The 26,828-nt window shown below is 41.8% G+C and overlaps 1 protein-coding gene across 4 annotated transcripts; it reads left to right on the top strand.

Annotated features, from left to right (window-relative positions):
• Nucleotides 1-179: 179 nt before the first annotated feature.
• ppp1r10 (protein phosphatase 1, regulatory subunit 10) lies at nucleotides 180-26,828 on the top strand. Of its 4 annotated transcripts, none has more exons than XM_059970860.1 (20): nucleotides 180-327; nucleotides 481-531; nucleotides 7,105-7,224; nucleotides 8,057-8,143; nucleotides 9,493-9,628; nucleotides 10,132-10,183; nucleotides 10,816-10,896; nucleotides 11,534-11,731; nucleotides 12,532-12,637; nucleotides 13,680-13,789; nucleotides 14,697-14,797; nucleotides 15,960-16,104; nucleotides 16,792-16,974; nucleotides 17,455-17,701; nucleotides 18,288-18,363; nucleotides 20,478-20,675; nucleotides 21,483-21,579; nucleotides 23,168-23,278; nucleotides 23,414-23,635; nucleotides 24,006-26,828. In XM_059970860.1, the coding sequence occupies exons 3-20, from the start codon at nucleotides 7,118-7,120 to the stop codon at nucleotides 24,116-24,118; spliced, it is 2,370 nt and encodes a 789-aa protein (XP_059826843.1). In that variant the 5' UTR covers nucleotides 180-327; nucleotides 481-531; nucleotides 7,105-7,117; the 3' UTR covers nucleotides 24,119-26,828. The 4 variants fall into 4 exon arrangements, with proteins under 4 accessions (XP_059826843.1, XP_059826842.1, XP_059826845.1 ...); XM_059970859.1 differs by having other exon boundaries at nucleotides 481-822; XM_059970862.1 differs by having other exon boundaries at nucleotides 314-386; nucleotides 481-822; nucleotides 24,009-26,828.

Genomic DNA, 26,828 nt, shown 5'->3' with positions numbered 1-26,828 from the left:
GTGCGCCAACAAATATCCGCAATTCATTCTGACGTCACCCATCGTGTCGTAATTGGAATGAGAGATAAATGATTTTAAAATCCAATTTTCTCAGTCCTCCCGCCGAACCATTGCGATTATTTCGGATTGTTAATAAAGATTCTGGAGTCGATAATGAAAAATAAAGAGCGTTAATGTTTGGAGGTGGACGGAGGTGCTGCCCGTTAGCCAATGAGATTCAAACGCTAACCGCTTTCTTCACGTGACGTGATGGCCTTCTGTGACGTCCGCAAGGCTGGTATAAAAAGGAAGACGCATGCGGCAGCGCCATTCCGCGTCTGGTTTGAGGTATGTGAGAGTGGGAGGGTGTGCTGCTAGCAAATTCTGGGGTTTCCCCAAAGAAAATGGTTTGATGCTACTTTTTTAAAAATATTTTGACTTCTGAATATCTTTCATCGTATCTGTTTACTTAATTCTGTTTCTATTGTTCTTTCTCTCCAGGTTTTTTCTATTGGCGAAGACAACGGGGGAAGAAGTCTCTCCTTTGTGTGGGTGTGTGTGTGTGAGGATAACAAAACAAAACAGCCGCACCTCAAAATTCCTTTTCATGTGCTTTTGATGAACTTGGGACACTTTTTTCCAAAAAATACTTGCAATTCTTGCGAAAGGAGAGAAAAATATCAGCAAAAATATACCTACTTACCCATAAGCTCCTTTTTAACAAAAAAATAAGCCGAGTTCTTTGCAAACAAAGTCATGAAAGTCTCTTTAACAAAAAAATTGTCAACCTTGTGTTGTGTTTGCACATAAAAAAACTCGAGGCGCTGAAGGAGAGTTTTGATAGTAAGTTTCGATTTTTGGCAAACAAAAGGAAAGGGGTTGGGGAGGGATTGCAATGAAATCGATTTTTTTCTTTCTATATATGCCTATTAATGAAGGGCTCGGATGAGGCGGGAGGGGCAGTGTGTTGAAAAGGGTAGGGTTTTCAAAAACAATGAGCTCACACACACTTTTTAAGCGGTAATAAAAAGCGTAAAGTTATTGTGCTTTGTGTATGTGTGTGTGAGACCAGGGGGGGGGTAGGAAATGCTTTTAAAAAATAATTTTAAAGGAAGGTCGTGCAATCTGTAAATAAAGATTGCTGCAAGTAATTCTCCCAGGGAAGGGGAAAAAATGGGTTTAAACGCAGCAAGACGGGGGACGAAGTTTGCAGCAGGCTGTTTGGTTTAATGCTTAAAATGTGTTTTTTGCCGTGGCTGCTCGTTAAAATGGCGGTCGCTGGTAGTCTTGTCCTAAGATGGCGGTGGTAGCTGCCTTGTTAAAACCTGTTTTCCTTCCTCTTCGAAACGCCACAAGGAGCCGGGCCGGATGATCGAGGTGACGTAACCTTCAGCCCCCAGTCCCACCTCCTCTCTCCACCCCGCAGCTCCAATGGACTCGGCAAGGAAGAAGCGCCTGTCCGCAGCCAAGGACAACAGCAGCCCTACCCACCCCACTTTTTTTTGTCAATGACACTTGCCCTTTCCTGTCCGCCCCACATACGAAGCAGCTGCTCTGTGGGGAAGAAGAATTTTAAATCAGAAGGTGCTTCAACCCTCCCCCACCCCGTCCCCCTTCCGAGCAATAACTGCGAACTACTTGTCCTAGGTGGCGATCAGATGTCGTAGTGATAAAAAAATAATTAATTTCTTTCTCCTGCATCAAGGAACCGTGGACCCCATTTTGCAATGTCAATTTGTGTTTTTTTAAGGATTTGATAGGTAGCTTTTTGGCGGTGTGGGGGTTGGTAGTGAGCTTATGTGTAACTATATAAAATAACTGATGTGATTAACTTCTCAAGGTATCAATCAACCTCTGCTCTAATTAAAATCGATTGAATGTCATGACAAAAATACCTGTGACCAGGTTACCACTGAGCCGTAGGTAAACGGGTTGCAGGCCATTATCTAATCTGTCTTCTATATAGGTGTATAATTCTTTTCAGACAGCAACTTAATATGGAAAGCAGTTTTAACTTTTCATATTGGAGCTATGTGCCAGTCTTGGACGGTCTTGTACTGTTTAGATCCCAGCACAATAGGGCTGATGAATAGGGGGAGGTGAAGCTAAAAACATCCTGCAGTTTAAAACTCATCAGTGACAGCCACATGCAAACTGGTAAGCAAACCTTTATGAACGTTAATTGCATTTCACGACTTCATTGCTGTCTTGAGCGAGTGTGACGTTTGCCATTCTAACAGATCCATAGTGAAATATTCGAGACCTGCATGCATAAAAACAATCTTGTCGGCATTGTTCCAGTGGGCTTGCTTCACGATCAGATTTTTAATTTCTGAAGTACCCATTTGCTTTCCACATCCCCTTATGCCGGTACGATTTCAGAGGCAAAAGTGCGATTACAAAATAACGCGGTTATGCCATGAGTCAGCGTTTGAGCTATTTCCACGATGCGTGTTCACTTCTATGGGGCAAGGGCGGGTAATATTCTTCGTATTAATTTCGTTAACCTCCAGCATGCGGCGCAGCGTCAGTTGTTTGAACCCGTCATGGTTAATTGGCATTCAGTTGGATTTTTTTTAACCTCACAATGTTTCGCCCGCCCACTCCCGGGTGCGAAGGAGCGGGGCTATTGTTCTGCAGCCGCTAGGCGATTCACCGCCCCTTTTCATTGCAAATTATGTGGAAAGCGTCCAGGGATGTTCAAAGCCAGCGCCATCAATGATTTCTTACACGTAAAAGTCGAGTGATTTCGGCTTCCCTGCAGACTAGCAATGGAGTCGTGTTAGTATTTTTATCTTTAGGGATTTAGGGCAGATCAGCACCAGAGGTAAGGACCTAAATGTGCAGTTTGGGGAAAACAATTGTTCATCTTGCTGACATCATGCCCTGCAATATGGAGCCATTTGAATAAATTAATCATTGTAACCCTCTTATCTGGCACAGTGGTAACAGGTACAGTGATACTTTCCCTTGGTTTAATTTGTTAGACTGTATTCCACTCTGTATTCCACTGCACTGATGTACAACGCATTTTTCTAGGTGGATATGGATCTGACAATATAAAATGATCTCTTGCATCACTTGTTACATTATGCAAATAGAAAGCAAGAACCATTTTTAATCTTTGCTCATTTGCTGCTGTTTTATATATATATATATAATTTTACAGGAAGCCTTTGCTTTTTATTCAAATAATGAAATTGGTCCTGTTCAAAGTTCTGGAAGGGGTTGATGATTTTAATTTCTCTAGTAGTTAGGCACTGCTAGGGTAATCAAAATGTAATTTAAGCACTAAAACACAATAAAACCATAAGTTGCATGTTGACCATAGTTCAAGCACTGAAAATTATCTACATGAACTTTTACATTAGTTGCAACTAGCCATAAAGGCCATAAAATTCAAGTTGCTAGGCCTAACTACCTAACATGAGGGTTGTATCTAGACAATTGCTTTTCTCTCTCCTCCAAATATTCATATTCATTCATAGTACGCAAGCTGTGCAGCAGTGTTCCTTGTGAGTACTGCTCAACCATCGATTTAAAATGAGTGAGCAAAAGCTGGTCAGAGCTGCTTTGTGAACAAGAGAATAGGAGTTTGCTCCTAGTTTGCCACAAATTTGATTTTCAATTTAACTTGGGAAGCCCATAAGTGTCAGTGCCTTGCTTGATGCTATTTAAAAGGATGCATCTTACAGATTATCCACAAGGCATGTAATTTTGCCTACCAGTAAGATTGAAGTGGTGGGAGAAGGGATGAGTTCATAAGTTTATAGCTTAGTTGTGCAGGTTCAGTGTAGTTTTGAATGGCATAATTAACCTGCATTGAGCTGTGCCAACAGACTGCTTGGCAAATTCACTTTCCCTGCACTGCACTGTTTCTATAGCTATGTGTTTTAAGAGAGGGCGTCTGAAAGCCTTTAATCCTGAAGTCGTTTTGGAAAACACTCATGTTGCACTTTACATTGAAATCTGACCCCTTGGTGATTAGTGCATGTATGGTGAAGGGGTGAGTCAATTAATTCAGTATATAATGGGAGCACTTTGTGCCCCATTTAAGTAGACGTTCCTAATCTGCAGGTTAGGAAAATTCTTATTTGCAAATGACTGTCATTTGGGAGAATGTTCCCCAATGAGCAGTAATATTTTAATAATGGTACAAGTTCTCACATGCCATAAAGTCAAAAATAGATTTGAGACTAAATCCATCAAGTTAAACTTGGGACCTGGTAGCAGCTTGTTTTCTGCTGGCTGCATGATATTAATATATAAACAGTACTGCAGACATTTCAGTCTTTGCAATTTGCATCTATGCGACCACATCCACAAGCTTTAAGGTCCCTGAAAGGTTACTTGGTTTGCTTGCAAGTCATTACTACAGTATTCAATGCTGCATTTTATTCCAGTAGGTAGTGCAGTATTCCTTTGAAGCTGCAGTAAATTAGTTTGCTGTTAGATGGGAGACCTCAGTCAAATGAGTTTCTGGAAACTTTATCGAGGCTGCTCTGAGACTAGTGAATTTTGAGCAGTGTCTTGTTCTTTGGCTTGTTGCCCTTTTAGAACTGAAATATAAATAGAAAGTGAAGCCAACTACAATCGGTAAGGTGTACTAGCCAGTATATTTTCCTGCCATAACTCCAGGGAAGAGCTTTCAAATATGAAAATGCTAAATTCTAGCTTCTGATGTTGGATATTTAGCAATGCTATATTCAAACGTGATGTAGACAGTCCTGTGCTTTCCATTTAAAATACAGATGATTAAATTGAGTTGCCCTGACTTTTGTATCACTAACTGCAGGCTTGACCCTTAATGCCTGTCAACTTGAGAGGCTTGTCCTCAATATCTGTGGGTGCTACTTCAGTCTGTAAATCCCTGTGCCTAGGGTTTTGGATACTATGCATAACTTTATAATCTGACTTTATTCAGTCCCATAACCCACAGAATATTTTGAAAACATCAGTTCTGTATAAATGGCAGTAACATTCAGTCTTAAATGAATTTAAGTTCAGCTATTCTGATATCTGGGAGCACAATGCAAGTGCTAACTGCTAGTGTACCGCAATTCAGGTAATCATTTGCACAAGGCAGCCAGTTACCTCATGAATTGTTTTAAAGCTAAACATTTCATGGACAGGCAGGGCAGGTATCTGTTTTATTGGAGCTGTTCTTAATGGCTTTTGTAAATTGCAGAGACCCTTCTGATGCAGGGAAAAACTTATAAAACTTAATATTATCCTCTTTCCCTCCTTCCCCCTTGTAGTCTTCATGGACTTTGGCTGGAGATCTGCAGAACTGATTCCTGCATTCAGCTACTAATGGCTGCTGAATTGACTGCTCATTGCTTTGTCCATTCTCCCTTGTTTACTCATCTTTTTACATCTGGGGTGAAGATTTGGTCTGGAGGAAGCCACAGCGCCTGAGCCTGAACTAGATTATTGGGGTTGAGATGCCATACAGCAACAGGCCATGCTACCCCAATAAATTTCTTTGCTTATTTTGGTTGGGAATATGATTATGCCTTGCTGTTTCAGTTGAGAACATGATTACACAGGCATTAAATCACTTGAAATATGCTCCAGCACATGACTTGAGAAAACGAGCACTTAAGTTGGCCATTTTTCTCAATAGTAATGAACTTTGACCACATACATCCTTGTTCTGTATAAATAGAATATACTCTAATTCACTTAATTAGCCTCTTTTTACTGTAGGCAAAATAGCCCTTATGGCAGTAATGGCATTGTTTTGCTGGGATCAGCATAGATGACCCTCCTATTAATTACAGCCACCTCATTAACCAAGTTTACTTGCACCTACTGAAATCAAGTCAGTTTGAATCAGTATCCCCACTCTTCTAAGTTTGCAGTACATATTGGAATTTTGTTTTCGTGCCCATGTCCTTAGTGGACTGGTACAGTAAAGCAAAATTCCTTTTAGTTTACGGTGCTGCATCATGGAAAGTGTGCAGGTACATTTTTCTAAATGTGGAACTTCTAAACCAAGACTAATTTATAATTGGAAAGTGCATAAATTCTAAGAATTGCATGTGTCGTGGAAAATGTTACATGTGGCAACATATGAGTGCCTTCTGATGGAAAACAATTCAGTTCTTGCTTTTCTTTAAAACTTAGAATATCATCCACATTAATCCATCTGTGCAACTTTGAAGTAGCATTTAGTTGCATTGTTTTCTGTAGGCCACCTATGCAGAAGCCAATGTCTTGTTAACCATGAGGTACATTTAACAGCAATGGCTTTTAAGTCAAGTGTGCAGTATTTAAAAATTTCTGGGCCAGGAAGGGGCTAATGAGACTGCCTATATCTGGGAAATTACCAACCACTATGCAGTCTGTTCTTGCATGGAGTGTTGCACTTAGGGCAAGGGGTATGTAGCAGAACAAGGAGAGGAGGTTCTTGGTATGGTTGAATTCGATACCATGTTTACACAATAGTACAAATAGATGTGAGCAGTTAAATTGCACATCTGAATAGTGTACAAAAATGTCACCTTATACAGGGTAGTATGCAGTAATTATAAACCAACTGATAGAATGCATTAGATTCTATCCTAGTACTGTAAAAGCAAAAGTTCACTTTTTTTTTGGTTTACCCATTAGTTGAAGCTGTGAGAATTTCATTCATGCTGTCCATTTAAGTTTAGGCCCAGTAAAATGCTAGCTGGATTCCTGGAGTTTGAAATTAGTGTTCAAAATTGGAATACTTTATACTGAGTTTTGACATGCTACTACTCTGAGCAAATACAAGAGTTTAATTTTATATAATTGTCTTGATCTAAGGTATTATAAGAAAGCCTGTCACATTGCCAAGATTTTTTGCTTGTTGCTTATTTACTTGTGCCTTTTCAACCAATAGAACAAATACATTTTGTGAACAATTAAACTTACAGAAATAATACTATGATTTCATAACATGGAGATGAAGGAGCACAGATTTTTGTAAAACTGATTTAGGGGCAGGTGAAGATTTAATTCTCTCCCTTGTTCAATGAACATATGGTGTCATGAATCTAATAAAGTTCATGTACCTCAGAGTCAAATTGTACTCTGACTACATTTTTAACCAGAGGGAAACAAAACACTGACCTCTTTATTTTGTTTTTTTTAAAGGTAATTGATAACAATGGGTTCTGGGCCTGTAGATCCAAAAGAGCTCCTAATAGGGTTGGATTGCCTGCTTGGTAAAGATGGGGAAATTAAAAGTGCCGATGGTGTTACTAGAATTTACAGGTAAATCTCCACCATTCCATGTAAATATACACAAACTACATGTTTCTTTGTACAAATTCTGTAATGCATGTGGTGGTACTTCACTTGGAACACCTTTTCTGCACACTGCATTGTTGATAGGTTGAGGGGAGAATGAGGGAGATGTTTAACAGCTGTTCCTTGGGACTGGTGTCTTCGTTTCTGCTTCTTGCACCCTCAGTGTGACTCGTGCACTTTTCCCAAGATTCCATGCTGGAGTGTGGCTGTAACCGTTGTATGTAGTGCTGGTGGTCATATCTAAGCTAAAAGCTGGCTACCGTCCAATGAGCTTTTGTGTGGCTGTAACTCTTTCTCATTAAACCTTTTTTTATTATTAAGTTGATAGCAAATATGTTTCCACTCTGTGTGTGCATTGACAGTTTAACCTACCTGTCAATCCTTGATATTGTTTCCATAAACCATGTTAATGATGGCAAAATGGTTGAGGAAGATTTCAGTTGAGTGGAAATCCCTTGGGATCTCGTGGAATGTCACAGGCTTATTGACTTAATAATGATTTAGAAAGTGTGCAAAATTAGTATTCCACTTAATCCAGTCAGTTTTCCACCAAGTGATGACACATCCCTATCTCCTGCTTCCCACCAATCCTCATGCCTCTGGCAGATCCTTCTGAGATGAATTCTAACACAAGATTCTCGATTCCACTGGACCACAAGAAAGTTGTTCATTATGATTGATGCACTTCACTGAACACTTCAGTCTTTCAAACTATTGCACTTGTACATCTGGATAATGACCACATTTCCAGTGCAAAGTGTATTAACTGTTTTTTCGCCTTGCCTTTTACTTTTAGGTTGATGAAGGAATCAAAAAAGCTAGTGAGCAGGTGTATGTACTTAAATATCCTGCTTCAGACCAGGTCTGAGGAGATTCTAAATCAGTAAGCATGATACTTTCTAACTTGTTTATTAATATCTTTTTAATTTTCTGCTTTGTCTAATTTGGTATTGTCCTCAAGCTTGTTTTCTTCTGTATACTATGTTACATGTATGACAGTTCTGTGCTTCCTTGGTTCATTAGTATTTCACCATGCTGCCTTGGATTAAAAATCAGGTGTTTTTCTTAGCAAACCTTTACCCAATGCTTCCATTAAATTGTAGTGAAAATCATATTCCTTGGTCAGCAGCTAAATTCATGTGCAGATTCTATTGTACATTTGGGCTGTCGGTACAATTCTGTGCCCAACCTAAACAACTTACTTTGTTGCTTCTAAATTGATGGTGACAGCGTAGAGATCTGAATTAATGCAGTCTTTAAAAGCAAGTGGTATATAATCCTGCAACTTGCGTCTAATGTGCGTACAAACAAATGGGATTTGTCAATTTCTCCATCAAGACGGTACAACTTCTAATGTCTAAGTTTGATCTACTGCACATCTATCTTCCTTCTTGATACTCCTATCCTTTAATTTCCCACTGGTATCAGAATACTTTTTGTCAGTCTGGAGTATACTCGACCACTGAGAATCCACTGCCCCAAGAAAGGCATGTGAATGTTCCTGTAAGGACAAGCACTAGTTACTCTTGTGTGTGAATCTGAAGATGGATAGTGCCAGTCTGTTGGGGGATTCCTTCTCTGTCAAGAGAAGAATTAATGAATAATCTTTATATTCAATGTTTTTGCAATAATATGCCTTCCTAACCCATTCAACACAAAGCCGTTTTCTGTAACTTCACTCATAAAGTGCATGCGTGAAACGTGTATGGGCACTTGAGTCCTACTTGCCATTCATTAAGATCATTGCAGATCTTGTAACTCAAACAGTGTTTCTGCCGTATTTTATTTCTCAAATCCTGTAATGTCCAGAAATATGTCAATTTTTGTTCTGCAATCAATGACTGCATCGCCATAGTGCTCTACAGTTAAAATCTAAAAAAAATTCTGTTTTTTGAGTTTAAAAAATTATTCCCCAATTGTCCTATATAATCTTTCCCCTAGTTTCAGAATGTAACTCCTAGCTTCAAATGACTCATCATCCAAGGGAAGTGCACTCTTAGCAACTACCTTGTTATATCCTCTTTAAGAATTTTGTTCCTTTCAATGTCACCTCTTATTGTTCAAAACGCTAGAGGACAGAAGCCTAGTTCACTCAATTTCATTGTGGCTGCAGCTTCTAATCTTGGCCTTGCCTTTAAATTCATGTACTCTACCATCACATTACATTTCAGCTCGCTTTGAGCTTTTTGTAATGTCATGAAATGCTAATAATCATCTGTTTCTTTCTTAAAGGTTCATCAGTATTGGCGGTTACAAGCTGTTGAATAATTGGTTGACCTATTCCAAAACTACTGGCAATGTGCCGTTGTTACAGCAAATTTTGCTGGCTTTGCAGCTGCTACCTCTCACTGTGGATCACCTGAAACAGGTAAATAAAACCCTGAATAGATCAGCTGTCATTAAGGTGGCTTGCCAGTGGTGCACTCTGAATTAGGTTTGCATTCTGTGCAGTAGTTCGACATTTAGACCTTTGGTACAGAACCAGAATATGAACAGTTGGTAAGGAGTGACAGTTTTCACTGGTAACCAGAAAACATGTTTAAGATGGTTTGAAAGCTTAAAAGATTATTTAAAATCAAAATGCTGTAAGGGTAATGGGGATAGTTTCATTAGCAGCTTTTAAAAATGGAGTTTGGTTTTCAATTAAAAATTTGCAAGGGTGTTGAGAAAAAGATTCGGAAAAGTTGACTAGAGTAGCAGACTTTGCAACCTCGGAACTGTCAATGTCACAGCTGCCTTGACTTGTTTTGGGACGGAGAAAAATCATAGGTTTTATAGTCTTATTTGGGGGGAGGGGTTAGTTCCAGAATGCAGAATTTAATACTAAATGAAGCTAGAAGGTTGTTAAAACTGTGCTTCGTTCTGTTTCAGAATAACACAGCTAAGATAGTGAAGCAGTTGAGCAAGAGCTATGAGGATGAAGGTAAGTAAGGAGTACTTGTAGAATTGCTGCATGGTTTAGACTTTAAATCATATTGATTTGTGCTCTTGTGGGTTGAAAGGAGCTAATAATCCTCTTGCATATTCCAAAAATGGATATTGGCCAATTACGACTGGGGCCGCATCAGTTTGTAGGCTATATCGATCTTCTCTTTACTGCTGTCATGCATCCACCTTACTAAGTTGCTTATAATGGACTCCCACAACAGCTTTAGGAAATAAACTACAGGCTCTGAACAGTATTGATATTTATTGCCAGTGCAATATAGATTTTAATCCTGACATTTTTTCATTGTTGCTTGCCTTGGAAGTGGTGGTGTGGTTGAGAAAAATTTGTGTGATTGATACAAGTTTTTAATTTTGTTTTATTTGTTATTTAATGGAGGGTGGTGAGGCTGCTTTTCAAACACAGGTTTAAAAAGACAGCACTCTCAATCACTCACTCTTGCCCTCTCCCTCTCTCCCTCTCACCCCCCCCCCCCCCCCCCCGGATGCCATAGTTTCGTGCTACCTCCTATACAGGGTTTTAGCATAATGAAGGGATCATTTGGAGTATGATCACCTTGTCATCGGGTGAGAGCTGTATTTCTCAATCTCCTCTGGTTTCTCTTTCAGAACTCAGGAAGTTGGCGCAGGTTTTGGTTGACCATTGGATGACTGTCATTCGATCTCAAAGTCTGGGCCCTGGAATGATGGGTACAATTCAGTTCTTGTTAAAATAGCTGATTACTTACTAGAATTCAATATTACCTTGTGTCCACTAGCAATTAATAGAATTACTCTGATCTCAGAGAGCAGTAGTTTAAAACTTAACCTGACAGGAATATTGCACCTTGCCATGAAGGTTCTGAATTATTCAGTCTGAATTGCTTGAAATGCAAAGTTGCAAATTCTATTAGTTTTCAGAATGGCTACGTACATTTTGCCTCTGGCTTTGCTTTGTGTCTTTTTTGTACAGTGTCAATTTATTTTTCAATCATGGTAAATTTGACTGTTACAACTGAAGTCACAGACATGGATTTGCTGCTTTTAGTAGATTAAATATTCTGTACAAATGGACTTTTGCCTCTAAGAACTGGCACAACAGTAGATGATAAGCATTTTAACTGCATTTTAATCGGAGATCTTTAATGTCTAAATGAACAATCCATCTTGTGTTCAAAGTTAAAACTCTACTGTAATACAGCAAGGTGTCAATTGTAGATGCTTGGTTAAGCGCTGACTGGTTTGGTTTCTGATTTTTTTTTATTAATGCTTTAATGGTAAATTGTCCCAAGTATAAAGCAAGATGAATTGATTTAGTTTCTTTTGTTTTCATTTTTTAAATCTCTAGAGAAACAGCCAGAGAGGAAAAAGCGGAAAGAAGAGAAAAAGGATGAAGGCAAGATTCGAGCACCAGTTTCTGAGAGAGTTCCAGAGCCCAAGTCAGACCTCCGAGTGGAGACCAAGGAGGAAGAAACAGAGAAGAAACGAGAAAAGCCCAAATCATTGCGCACAACGGCACCCAGTCACGCTAAGTTCCGGTCAACAGGTGAGTTCTTTGTGTTTGCTGAAAGAACTGGATAAAGTAGCTTAGTCTTTTGGCTAATGTCCCTGATTCATCATTCTGTGGTTTACTCTCATGTTAAGATGTGTATCTACTAAGCAAATGGAGCAGATAGTGTACCAACTCACAGTGGAACTTTTGGTTTATTTAGATCAAGGGGCATAGAAGCAGAATTTAGCCATTCAACCCATTGAGTCCGCTCCATCATTCATCATCATTATGTGCTGTGTCATATGACATAAGTGGTCATGGTCACATGACCATGATTCTTGGCAAATTTTTCTGCAAAAGTGATTTACCATAGAATGCTTCTGGGCAGTGTCTTTACAAGGTGGGTGACCCCAGGCTTTAGCAGTACTCTTCAGAGATTGTCTGCCTGGCATCATTGGTCATATAACCAGGATTTGTGATATTCGCTGGCTTCTCAAACAACCATCCACCACATGCACCCCTTTGCTTGACGTGACCCAGATCGGTGAGGCCTCGCAGGTGCTACACCTTGCCCAAGGGTGAACTGCAGGCTAGTGGTGGGAAGGAGTGCCTTACACCATCTTTGCTAGAGATGTATCTCCACCCTGTCACTCAATTCTATCATGACTGATTTATCTGATGTCTCACATCTTTTGAGTGTGCACTGAGATACGTTGGCAGAGAGTTTATCAATTCCTTGAGTTGCAGTTAAAGAGCCTTGTGATAACCTGTTTTTTTTTAAGGTTAACAGATGTCAGTAAATGTGCTTGTTTGGTGTAGTAATGTATGATAACATCACCCAATTATTTTTGAAGGTTTGGAGATGGAACCAGCAGCTCCTATTCAGCCGAAGAAGATTACCCCTGGTCCAGTCATTTCTGACAAGTACAACATCAAGCCAGCTCCTCTAAAGAGACCAAAGTAAGACCTCTGTTGCGATCTGCATTTCATCATGCATTACTAGAAATGGTCAAGTGTTGGAGAGTAGGAGTGTACCTTTATGAACAGATTCACTACATGGGGTTGTACATGCCTGAGGGTGAATATTGCAACAATGGTTCTAAGTGCTCATGTGTCAGTGGCATAAACCTATTCTGGGGTGAGCAGCATCCATCGAGATCTTTATGTGTGCATTTATCCCTAGACAGTTTAGATCAGTATTCCTTGGAGTTTATAAGAATGAGGGAGCCTTTATTCAAACTTATAAGATCCTAAGTGGGTTTGACAGGGTAGTTTCCACTCATGGGAGAATCTGGATATAGGGGAAATGATTACAAGATGAGGGACAGGTCACTTAAAACTAAGATGTACAGAAATTTCTCATTAGAGAAATGCTACCCCATTAAAAGTATTTAAAATGGAGTTATGAAATATCAATAATTTAAGAGGTGTGGAGGAATTGGCAAAGAAGAGTCGAGGCTGCCAAAGACGGCAGATCACATTGAATGTCAGGGCAGGCTTGTGGGGCTGTATGTCCTGCTGCTGTTTTTCTTACATTTAAAATTGAAATGTTAGTGTGATGGAATGTCTTTTCAATTCTCAAGCCTGTACAAAAATGATTTATATCTAGCTAAGTATAAAGTATAGTAAAAAGGCAGGAATACAGCAACAAATATATTCATAACTAGCTTTAGGTAATTTTAATATTAAAAATTTCAAACTGGGCAGAGAAGTAAAGATCGACAGGGTCACTGGAAATGTCTCTGCTCTTGTTCAAAGTAGGCAGCTAAGGCACAGACATGATTCATGTCATGAGAAAGAAACAACCTTTTCCATGCAGTAGGGCTCCCTTGGTACTGAACTGAGGTAATTTTTCAAGGTAGCCTTGATCCAAAATGAGCTAGGTCCCTTTGATTTCCGCAACTGTAGTTTTCATTCCTTTAGACAATTGTCTTTTTGTTTTACTAGTGAACCAGAATTCTTGTTATCACTAACAGCCTTTTGTTTGTTTCTTTTTCCCCAGCACCTCTTTAACAAGCAGTGTTGCGCCACAAGTAGAAAAGAAGTACAAACCTTTGAATGTGACTCCAAACGCCACCAAGGAAATCAAAGTCAAGATCATTCCCCCACAACGTGAGTATTCAGCACTTTTTAAATTTCTACCTGCCTGTCTGAGAGTGCTTGTTGATGTGGTTCTGTGAGTGCTGTGCACACACCGATAATACGCCCAGAATGCTGAATGTATTTGAGCTTTCATAATGGTTCAGCTGGTCTTCCTGATCCTCCACAGTTTAATGTGTAGTCATCTTTCTCTCATTCCTACGTCTCACTGCAGTCCTCATAGGAGTTTGATAAGGTGCTCTCAAGGCACCACGTGAGGACAGCTAGTTCATTCCAAGCAAGGTTCAGGATTTGTGTGTCTGATTAAACACAGATCCAGTGGGTAGGGTGAGGATCCTATGCATTCTCAACCATGCAGAATGGGGAACAAATAAGGTGCTGTCAAACCAGCCTCATTCTGTCTACACTTCTCGCTGCCTCAGTAAATTAGCCAGTATGATCAACTATCCCATTCCCTTCCCTTTCCATTGAGCAGAAAATAGAAAAGTTTGAAATCATATACTAAGTTCAAGAGCAGCTACTATCCAGCTGTCGAATGGTCCACTCATCCAGTAAGATGGACACCGAAACTTTGCCGCTTATGACCTACCTGCACTGCACTTCCTCTGTGGCTGTAAAACATTATTTTGCATTCAATGTTATTTTACCATGTACTAACTCAGTTCACTACTCCAGTGGATTGGTCTCTCTGGACGCAAGACCCGTTTTTCACTGTACCCTGGTATATATGACAATATTAAACCAATTTGCCAATCTAATAACTTAACTAAATGCAAAATGGCTTAAGTTTTTAGCATTGTTGAATACTGATGGTGCTGCCTTCATCTCCAGGATATTGACTTTTCCTTTCATTTTGAATAAACTAGACACTGTTAACAATGGATTAGCTACATTCTAACCCTACTTTTGTTTTGTGCAGCTATCGAGAGTACTGGATTTCTGGAGGCACTCAACTCTGCCCCAGTACATGGGCTGAAAATCAAGAAAAAGAAGAAGATTACGTCCCCAACCAGTGTAAAGGTACTGAAGAATGGGAGTGTGGACTCTATTTATTTGTCTATAATCTATGAATTAATTAGAGTAGGTCAGCAGCCTTTAGGGTAATCTGTAAGGAGCTCTTTGGTTAGTCCTTAAAAATATATATTTTTGATTGGGGTTTTGAGCTTTTCCTTTCATATGGAAATACTCTTGTAAATTTTAGTGATTAGTCTGCATTAGCTAGCTAATAAGAAAGGTCAGTGTATTTGAGCTTCCAGAATTAATCTACTTCATCCCATTGGCACTTTTTAATTGGTAGATTCCTTGCTGTAACTTGCTTGTGTGAGCGGATGCAGCCGGCTGTTTCACCTGAGGGTCATGCTTCGTGTCTGATTAATGCTCATAATGCAGTGCAGGATTGTGTTGGTTCTCATAAGAAGATATACATTGTAATTATTCAAAGAGAAGGGAGAAACCCAGTGTGAGTGGATGTTGAGTTCACATTTGGATGTGGTCTTGGAAAGCAAGCCAAGTGGGTGTTGATTATTGGAGAAAGCTGTACATTGAAGATGTCTTGCCAGTAGTAGTAAATGAGTATACCAAGAGGATTAATACTTGATGGCTCTGGGCCTGTACTCAGAAGTTTTGAATAATGAGGGGGATCTATTTGAAAACTATTTTATTAGATAGAGTAGACATGGAAACAATGTTTTCAATAGTGATGGTCTAGAGCTGGAGGGCACAGCAGCAGAATAGAGGAATGTCCCTTTAGAACAGAGATGAATTTCTTTAGCTAGAGGATGTGGAATTCATTGCCACAGACAGCTGTGGAGACTGAGTCATTGGGTAGATTTAAAGCAAAGGGTTGATGGGTTCTTGATTAGTAAGGTGTCAGAGTATGGGGAGAAGGCAGCAGAATGAGGTTGAGGAGGAAAATAAATTGGTTATGATCAAATGGTGGAGCTGTCAATGGGCAGAATGAGGTAATCTTGCTTCAATTTCTTGTGATGTTATGGTGTGCCAAAAGTACTGTAAAGAGGTGGTTCAAATGATTTCATACCCTGCAGGCATCCTCTGGTCACTCATGCAGATACGCTTTGTTCTGTGGTGTAGCTTCAGCACCTAATGTCATAACTTTACTGGTATGCCTTGTATTCTTTATCACCGACGCTGGCTTTTTAACATTCTTCTTTTTTCCCCTCAGTCCAATCCCTTCGATCCAAAAGCCAGCCCTGAACAGAACAGCACCAAGCCTGCTTCTCCAGAAGCTGCCATCTCTGAGCCCATGGACGTGGAAAGGTCTGCCACGCCAGTGCCACTGGAAGAGGTGCCTGAACCTGTGGAGATGAGTAAGTAATGTCTCTGCCATTGAAATATCATAGCTAAGTAATTCTCTGTAGTCACAGAAAAGTTCCCTAAGCTGTTCTTACTCTGGATTTGTTGGTCTTTTTTCAACTACCCTTGGCAGTATAGGTTTCTGTAACATTTCTAATAATACATTGGGAGTAATTCAGTGACAGCAGTTACTCTCTAAAAGTTTTTAGCCCAAGAGATGAGCCTTTTCACTCAGTCTTTGCCATGCTGGTTGCACACCAGTCACTCTATCTCCACTTCATTGTACTCCTCTCAGCATTTTCCATTCCTTTCTCCCTCGTCTAGTCCAGCTTCCCCTTAAAGACATGCATTATTCACTCATGCTGTGGCAAGATCCCCCCTCTTGGATAAAGTTTCTTTGGAATTTTCTGGACTTATTAGTGTCAAAGTTTTTGAGATGCTGGGAGGGATGTCCTCGCCAGCATAAACCAAGCAATCTCAAATTGACATTGCCACAAGGATGGTCTCCTGGCAGTCTATGCAAGAACCTACACTATCTAGGAATTCTGTACATCTCCAGCATCCACACAGTTTTTACTGTCTTTCTGATCCATTTTACCTGCCAGTCAACCCACCACCATCGTACAAACAACAGTGTCAGACTGCTTTAAGCCAGTGCCTGTCTGTGGTAGGTGTAACCTCTGTGCTTTATCTCTAACCAGCGACCGCAGAAGAGGATAACTCAGCGACTGTGGCCCCACCAGCAACTGAGACGTCTGTCCCTGAGGCAGTGCCAGAAGCAGCCAAACTGACCAAGAAGGGAAAGAAAAGGAAGACAGTGTCATGGCGCGAGGAATCAAAGCTGCGGGAGTATTTCTACTTTGAACTGGACGAAACGGAACGAGGTAAGACTTAAATTGTGCCTCTGTCTCTTTCCAGTTGTTCATTTCCCCAATGTGACCATTTTGCTAAGACAAGTTGAGTAAGAGAGTAGTAGGTAACTGGAAAGACTTGGGTAATGGTGGAAGCAGATATGATAGTAATATTTGAGAGATTTTTCAATAGACACAACAATGTGTAGATAGGGGATCCCATCTTTTATGCCATGGACCCCAGGTGGGGAACCCTGATATAGAGGATGGGGGTTGAGGGCGGGGGTATGGGTCACGTACAGGCAGAAATTTAGCATCATGTTCAGAGTAGACATTGTGGTCCAAAGGTCTTATTTCCATGCTGTACTGTTTTATGTGCCTCTCTGATGGAGTCCTGATTAACTCTACATGTGAGATTAAACTTTTTTAATCCATTGTTTGGGTATTATTTTCTATCATGTCCAACTTTGAGCAGGACGTGGTGTTTACAGTCCTATTTTTTTCCCCTTTCAGTTAATGTGAACAAAATCAAAGACTTTGGTGAAGCTGCCAAGCGTGAAATGATGATGGACCGGCAGGCTTTTGAGACGGCTCGAAGGCTAAGCCACGACACAATGGAGGAGAAGATCCCTTGGACGTGCCCAGTTTTAATCGACTTGGGCCCTCAGCTCGCAGAGCGGGGCAGTAACAGTCAGGAGAAGCTCATTCAGGAGGAGCGGGAGAAAGGAATCCTACAGGAAATCTTCCTGTCTAAAGACTGGTACGTTCTGTTCCCTGTCAGAGATCTGTGTGGGTTGTGAACAGCCAAAATCCTGGCAATTCTACGCCAAGTCACAAGTACTGTTTGGGAAGTTACTAGTGCCCAGACCAAAATTTACCCCTCAGTGCAGGGTTGCCCAGATGGTGCAGTAATAGCTCCTCTGTCGGTGTTCTTTGCTTTGAGATTTAGATCTAACATCCTGCCTAACCCTGGGTGCAGCAACCTCACCGTTCAAGTGGGCCCACAATACGAAGGGCAGTGTGCATGTTCAGTCTGTAGTCATGTATGCAAGATACAATGTGCATGTTAATCCTTGCTTGCTCATAGCTTGTCCTTTGCAGAACATAAAATGAATACCCACCTCCAGTCACTCAAACACAGATTACCAGTGAAACAAAAGTAAAGTACTGGGTGCTGGAAGTGTAAGATATAAATAGAAAGTGTTGACAGACACTTAGTGTGTGATCAGAGCTGGTGAAAGATTAGCATTGAACGTTACTTTCTTCACTGATGCAGTCTGGCCAAGGTGCCCGTTCAGGAAGAATTTTTGTTGTGCTCATTGATGTGCTTCTGTTTGGACCCTCAGTGTTCCGGAGAGCCCCCATGAGCCTGACCCAGAATCCTACGAAACCATTCCGCCCAAGGTCATTCCACTGGATGATGTAAGTTTCCTCTTCTCTGCTCTGTTAATTACTGAGGAAAATGTTTGGTTTTCAGAGGGAATTGGATTTTCATTTGTCTTTGCATGCCATCTATGCTTGCCCACTATGTAACGAACTGGTGCTCTCACCACAATCGCTGGTCGGATGTCTGAGCTTATAGATTTTTGTTTTGTCCCTTTAGTCTTGAGGTATGTTATTTAGCATGAGGTATCTGGTTATTTTCACCTTTAGAAAGAGGTCTAAGTATACCATTCCTTTACTCTCTTCCCTGAACCCCTTCAAAATTATCCTGTCACACGTCAGGCTAATTTGTGAAAATTTCCACTGAATTGACAGCCACCATCCTTCCAGATGACAGTTGTTGGTAACTTGATGGGATTGAGTTCTTCTGCCTTTTTGCATACTTGTTACAATTACAACCAGGCTCCAAGTCAACTAGCCCATACCAACCAAGGCACTTGTCTCACCTAAACCTTTTACCTCTAGACACTTCCTGCTTATAGCCCTATACAAATGCCTTTTAAATATCGTAATTGTATCCACCTCTACCAGGTAGCTTCTTCCATGTACCCAAGTCTTTCTGGAAAACCCTGATTCTCAGACCCCGTTAAATATTAAATCTTCTCCCTTTCACATTAAATGTATATCCTGTAGTTTTAGACTCCTCTACCATGGATCAGAAGATCATTTTATCTATGGCCCTCTGTAAGGTCACCCCTCAATCTCCTACATGCCAGGAAAAACCTCCAGCCATCCACTTTCCTCATAACTCAATTCCTCCAGTGCCAGCAACAGCCTTGTAAATCTTTTCCACACCCTCTAGTGTAATCATACCCTTCCTATAGTTCAGCAAACAATACTCCCAAATATGGCCTCACAGCATCTGATACAGCTAGAACTTGACATCCCAACTCTGCATTCTTGTGTCCTATGAAAGCCCGTGTGCTCTGGGCCAACTACTTTGTCAGCTTGTTCGGTTGTATCGCTATTATCCTACAACTCATTTCCTGTACGAAAGTGTAAAATAGAACAAAATAATTGACATTCTGGATCTGACACTGCACAAAATCACAATAGGATAAAGAACACAATAGTAAAAAAGAATAATAAATATAAACACATAAGATTGTTTGCAAATGTAGATTGTATGTCCAGAAAGTGACTCTAGGCACAGGCATGTTGGTACATAAGGTGACAGGCAGGAAATGATATAGTGTTGCTGGTGGGGAGTGTGAAGGTTGGGTCCTGGTGTGGATGCTACAAGGCCTCTTCCTTGATAGGAGTGGAACAAACTGTGTGAAGTTTGAGTGGACCCTTTCTCAGCATCTTTCTGTATGGTGGGTAGGCTGGGACCCAGTGTTGCCTTGGGCAGTTTTAACTTTGTAGAAGCTTGAGACAGTAGTGTAGTTTCTGTACTCTGCATCTTTAGAAGGAAATGAGTGTTGATATGCATAGTCCAGCTCTCTTCAGCCTCAAAATAGAGGCATTGGTGAACTGATAGTATGGGACCAGGAGTGGTGAGAAGTGTGCACTCCCAGGATACTGGTTGATAACCATTTCCTTTGTCTTGTTGATGTTGAGGAAGAGGTTATTTGTGCAGCACCTGGCCCTGAGTATGGAAGCTTTAGAGATGATGCAGAGGAGTTGTACCAGACAGATTAGAAACATGTCTTGCGAGGAGGACAGTTGAGTGTGCTAGTGCCTTTCTCTTTGCAGAAAGCAGATGAGAGGTGAATTGATAGGGGTGTACAAGAGGCCTACATAAAGAGGGCAACCAGCGCCTATTTCCCAGGGCAGCAATGGCTACTGCTTTTAAGGTGATTGGAGGAATGTCAGAGTAGTTTTTATACATATAAAATGGTGTGTGTGTGTAAAAGCACTGCTGGGGCTAGTGGTAAAGAGAGATACATTAGGGATATTTAAAAGACTCTTAATAGGCATGTGGACGAAAGAAAAATAAGAGGGGTGATGTGGGAGCGAAGAGTTAGATTGATCTTGATACAATGCTATGGGCCAAAGGGCCAATACTGTGCTGTATTGTTCTGTCTTAATGAGAATTAAGTGCTTGCAATCCTTCAGCTGTTGCAACCTCTATTTGTGCCTTCTCTCCCCAGGAGAATGGTGTCGAGGAGCCAATGTACGAGGAACAGCTGCAGACAATCCCTGGTGCTCAGTCCCCGGATGGTTCTGGAAGCTCCAAGCTGCCTCCGGTGCTTGCCAACCTCATGGGCAGCATGGGTGTGAAGACACAGCAGGCTGGCTCAAATTCTAGCTCCAGCATCAATGTGCAGGAGCTGCTCACCTCCATCATGGTAAGCAAAAAGAGCAGAGAGGCAGGGGAAACTCAGCACGTCTGGCAGCATCGTGGAGAGAGAGACTGCTAGTGTTTGTAGAAAACAAAACTACAGGGGTGCTGGAATCCAAGAGAAAGGGACCCTGACCCAAAATGTTGGCCTCTTTCTCTTTCCACAGATGCTGCTTTCCTGGTCAAGCTTAGACCAAAGCTGGTTTTGTTTGAATAGTGTGTGAAAGTATACTTGTGAGCTTAAACCTGGTTGGGTGCTTTAATGAATTATTGCTGGGAGTATTTTTTGGTATTTTATCTTCTGATTGGGGCCTCTGAGATGGAGCATAAAAAGACACAAGCAGCTGTTTTCACCCCCCCCACCCCCCCCAAAACCATCAGGCTTTTCAACCAAAGAGGATAACTTCACGCCCTATCATTGCAATGTTCCCTCAGCCTATGGGCTCACTTTCAAGGGCTCTTCATCTCAGATTTTCAATATTTATTGTTATTTTTTCTATTTGCATAGTCTTTTGTCTTTTGCACACTAGTTAGGTGCCCTGGTTGATGCGGTCTTTTGTTTTTATTATGGATTTGAATATGTCTCAGGGTTGTATATAGTGACATGTACTTTTGATAATAAATTTACTTTGAACTTTTTATTGAACTATTGCTGTTAACACTCAAAACGTAGGGCGGTTAACCTATCACCCCACACATCTTTTTCATGTGGGATGAAACCAAAGCATTTTTAAATGTAATTCTTTGCTAAAAGGGATTAATGAAATATTAGTGATTACTAAGTTTTGCTGTCTTCCCCTCTCACACATTCCAGAGCAACAAAAAGCCCATCGAGGAGTTGGTCAAGCAGCCTGAGTTTTCAGATAAAATCAAACAGCTCCTTGGGCCTCTACAGCAGCAGGCCCCATCAGGTATGTTACCCAGAGTTACAATTGTTGTATTTAAAACTCAAGGAAGTTTGGAAATCCCCTCTTCCCTTGCTAACCCAGTAAGTTGATTGGGGAATTTCTCAAAACATCTGACACCAGAAAGCCCAGAGATTAATCCCTGTTGTCCTAATTGAACAGGTCCCAGAGGAGAGATCTTTCTCCCCTGGATAAGAAACTTGCTCAATGTTTGGTCATTATCCAGTGACTCCTACTAGATGTAGAAGTGCATTGGTAAACATGGAAAGGGATCCCTGTGATACACTGGCTCAGTTGCAAGCTGATTCTCACCCTAAGCAAAGGGGAATGAGTCGAAGAGTGTGGAGGGCAGCTCTCTCTTCCCTCTGCCAAGGGCAAACTGCAGAGGTGGAGCGTTCAGAAGAGAAGAGTAGGATTGGGAATTTGGTGAAGTGGGATCCTGGAGTTTGCCATTCAGCGTGCTCTTAATTTATAATGTCTGTGTGTTCTGAGGCCAGCATTGCAAGGGTTGTTCATTACATTGTTCTTGAGTCTGGATACTCTTTCATTCTAGGGAGTTTTGCCCTACAAGATTTCACCCACAAAAGGACTGACATAGCCTTCCTCACCTTATAACCACTCTCATAGGCTTGAACAATAGTGTCCCTGTCAAGGCTTGTCACTAGAATACTGTGCTCCTTTGCAGAAAGAGCCCTTGTACTTATTATTCCAAATGGTAGAACTTTTGAGAGATTCTAATTACTCCCCAGCTGATCAGAAGCAAACCCTCTGTTGGCTGCAAATGTTGGTGCTGCAGTTGTTCTATTTTATTTATACAGGGAATGATCCCAAGAATGAAAGGTTCAACGTAGGCTCTGAGCAGTTTTGCTTGGTTCTAGGCCTGTACTGCATGGCATTCAGAATCAGATTAATTATATTGACATATCTCGTGAAATTTCTTAGCAACAATACATAGAATACTGAGATGCAGTAAGAAATACTTTTTTTAAAAGTGAGGTAATGTTCATGAATTCATGGACTGTTCTGAAATCTGCAGATATTATAAAGAAGCTGTTACCAAAACACTTGAGTGGGGGTCTCAGGCTCTTGATGGTAGTAATGAGAAGAGGGCATGTCCATGATGGAGCTGGACAAGTATACAACCCTCTGCAGTGGTACCTTCATGCCACCAGTCAAAATGCTCTCCACAGTATATCTGTAGAAATATCCTAGTTTGGTGAGATACCAAATTCCATAGAAACCTAGCAGATTATGAAAGACCAGGGTAGAGTAACTGTTTCCATTGTTAGGATCTGAGTGCACAGACTCCTAATAAAGGGATGTCCGTTTAGGACATGAGAAAATTCTTTAGCCAGAGGAATGGAGAATCAGTGGAGCTTGTTCCCATAGACTGATGTGGAGGCCAAGATATTGAGTATACTTAAGACAGAGATTGATGGGGTCTTGGAGGGTTCATAAGGGGCGAAGTGTGGGGAGATGGGAGAATGATGTTGAGAAAGAATCAGCCCTAATTAAATGGTGCAGAATACCCAATTGGCCAAACAGTCATTTTGCCCCTCTGGCTTGACTAAATGTTTTTATCTTCACCCTCCAGGTCCACAGATGATGGGCCCTCCTCCAGCCATGAATGGTTTCCCCCCAGGCCCCAACAATATGCCTCACTTCCCTCCCGGTGGTCCTGGTGGGCCAGGTGGACCTTTCCCAGGTGGGTTGGCACCCTTCGCACCTCTCTGCATCCATCACTCCGCACGCGCCCTTGCCTTGCCGTTCACTCCTGGTGCTGGTCCTGCTGTTTGTCTCACCTTCCACTCTCTCTCTTCCCTACCTCCAACCCTTGCAGGTCCCCACGGCCCGAGGATGATGGGCCCCCCTCAGCGGGATGGTTACTGGGACCAGCCGAATGACATGAGGGGCCCTCCCCACGGAATGCGAGGTGGGCCCTACCAGCGGGGCCGAGGCCGCAGCAATGAGCCAGTCTTTAGGGGTCGCTGCGGGAGAGGACCCCCCCACGGCGGGGGGAGGGGAGGACATGGCAACGGAATGGGAGGTGGCCACGGTGGAGGTAGGTGGCGATGGAAGTGGTTTTAATGGGTAGTATCTGCACAGTGTCATGGTGGAGCAATTACAGTGTGGTGGTGGGGGGGCTACGAGGACCGTTCGGTTAATGGAAGTGAGGTGAAGTTTTTGCGTGGGGGTGGATGAGTGTGGGAGGACAGAGTGAGAGCAGGGTGGTGGTTGGAGGGGGTGAGGTAAGGGGAGGGTGAGTTGTGTGGGAAGTGAGTCGCAGGTTCGGGCAAGTGTAGAGAGGCCAGTGGTGGGAGTGATGGGTGGGGGGAGAAGTGAAGAGTGGCTGTGTTGGTGGAGTGACAGAATTTGACATCAGGTTAACGGGTTGATTATTTTCTCTACCCCTACCCCTACCCCCACCCAAGCAGACATGTCCAACAGGCCCCCATGTCGGCACTTCATGATGAAAGGCAGTTGCCGCTACGAAAGCAACTGTGCCTTCTACCACCCTGGTGTGAACGGCCCCCCACTGCCCTGAGGCCTGTTGTCTGGTTTATGAAGCGGTTAAGCTAACCTCTGCTGAAGAGCATTCTGGCTGGGCCAGGCACTCAGATTCCTGTGGAGATTCCTGACATCGGAGCAAGCTGGCTGGCCTCCCTCCATCCTGTGGAACGTTTGAACAGTTCACTGCTGTATCACGACTGTCTGGGTCTCCCATCACAGTCTACAGACTTGAGAACAATGAAACTGAACAGACATCAGGCATGGGATTTAGACCACTACAAAGTGTTTAGTGTTGCACAGACACACTAGACTCAACTGTTTCCTTCCACCCACTGTCCCTTTCCTTCTTTCTGTTTGCCTCTGTGAGGCTCACATAAGGCAGCTGAACTCCTGAAGGGGTGAGATAAACAAACTGCTTTCCCTTGAGTCTGCACCAAATGCTATTTTGCCACTACAGCAAAGAAACAAAGCTCCCCTCGACCTGTTTGGTTACTTGCAACTGCTGGTGAAGCAGAGAGAAGCATCAAATGTGTTCTGAAAGTTGGGTGATGTCTTTTCCCTCATATGCTCCCCGTTTGTGAGTCTGTTACACCAGAGATGGGCAGAGCAGAGGTGCCTCCTCAGACTAGGCAACAACCGAAACCTCTACCTCTGCATGAGCAAAGTGCCAGTCAACTATTTCAGCGCTTCATATGACACTCAATGAACCTTCCATTTCACGTCCAGACTCTTGCTTTTCATTGAGTGGCGAGAATCCACTCTCTGGAGCAAGTTCACCTCCTGTTGCTTCAGTTGCTCTCCTTCTGACTCCTACCCTTCCCATCCACCCATCTCCACAACACAAGTGCTGATAACCTTCCAGTCGCTTCCATACAGTGTAGTGGCTGAAATCTTTTCCAACTATTTTTGTAAATATCTATTTTGTAATAAATGTGCACTGCACGACAGACAGGCACGGTGCTGTATGCCTGGTAGCTGTCATCTTCTGGCTGAGCGTAAAGTCTGTGTTCAGCAACCGTCAATAGGAAGTCACTGTTTGCATTACCCTCTTCTTATTCCCCCCTGCCTTCCCTCCTTAAGTTGACATAGCAAATTCCATGACATCCCACACCCCTTTGTCAAAAGTACAGTCAAGGTTTTTTTTAATATATTAATCCCTCCTCTCCCTCGATCCTGGGGTTGCTGGCTAACGATGCCCAGTCAGGGTGTAAGCACAGCTTTGCAGTTGATGACGATTTTTAATGCATTTAGTTAATGTGACACAGTGATTCTGAAACAGCTATTTTATAACCCACCAAGACACCCCCCATAAGTCTTTGGGGACAATTATTCCAAAGATGTCTGAAGCATTACATAAAGCCAGGTAGCAAAACCTTGCAGCCTCTCTTAAGCTTGTATGTGGGTGATGAAGGAGTTCTGCTTTCACCGAGGCAGTGTGAGAGAGGCCTGTGGAAGCAGTCAGTGCATTTCCCCTGAAAGAACCCTCATCCTCTTTCCCACAATGTGACTGCACAAGTAACTTGCAGTTACTTTTTTCTGTTAGGCTTTGACCCCTCTCACACTGGACCCAAGGGTCCATCAGTAAATATCTATAAACAGCACATCTTATGGAAACTCCTTGAAAGTGAACTTGGTGATGGGTTCCATTGGCCATCTGGTATGATTAGTGAGCTTTAAGGAGGCAGAGAGGCACTGTCCTTGCTTAGGTTTGTGCACAAGTATAGATTTTTCTTCTTTTGGGCAGGGGTGGAAAAAATGAGGCTTAGTTTTGAACTGAGGCTGCGATAGCCATATTTTTCTTTATTTGAATGCCCAACACAGGAGTTTGATTGGGGCAGTTACTTTTGTTTCTGGCATATACCGGATTCGGGATGAAACTCCTGATTGGGTGCTATTTCCATCTCCACTGAACAACTTGCGGCTGACAAATTTGATGGGCAATTCAAAAAGGCATCGTACACAGTGTAGAAACATCCGGATACCAAGCGTGGCTGAGCTTGGGAGAGAGGAGGGAAGCACTCTGTACAGGCAGGGAGATGGTGGAACGGCTAACCCGGTCAACATTGCACTAATAGTACTGTGGTACATGGACATTGGCAGCCTAATCTCTAGAATGGGACAGTTCCCTTCAGAACATTGTTTAATATTTACATTTGTATATGTCCACTGTTTGTCCTTTTTGTTCTTTTTTATATAAATATATACATATACAAAATGTGCCCCATCATAGGTGATGATGACTGCTACTGATCATTTTACAGCTCATTTTCTTTTGAACAAATGGATATTGTACAAATTTTGTCATTGTGCTTTAAAATTGTAAATAACCAGGAAGTTTTTTTTTAATAAACCAATAAAATGTATTTTGAAAATGGCTGATCTACCTTTTCAAACATGTGACTTGCTGCAAGGTCAGTGAGTTATAAGATTTGTCTTCTGTGAAAACCTGCTGTTTGTCTCTTTGGTAGGCACATTAATGTTTGGAGTAATATATGCATAATGTTAGAGGAACTCTGAGTCAGGCAGCATCTGTGGAAAGGAATAGATTTGACATTTTTGTCTTCCTTTTTATAGATGCTGCCCGACCTGCAGAGTTCCTCCAGCATTTTATGTGTTACTCTGGAGTTCCAGCATCTGCGTAGCTCATGTTAATATTGGGAGTTTATTTTTGTGAAATCGTTTGTACCTTTTGTACAGTATTTGCTAATTTTTATATTTTAATAATAAAACATTGAAACAATGGA

This window comes from Hypanus sabinus, chromosome 5 (genome assembly GCF_030144855.1).
Source record: "Hypanus sabinus isolate sHypSab1 chromosome 5, sHypSab1.hap1, whole genome shotgun sequence".
In the NCBI taxonomy this organism is placed as follows: domain Eukaryota; kingdom Metazoa; phylum Chordata; class Chondrichthyes; order Myliobatiformes; family Dasyatidae; genus Hypanus; species Hypanus sabinus.
The sequence above is the reverse complement of the archived record's forward strand: the minus strand, read 5'-3'. Positions and strand labels throughout refer to the sequence as shown.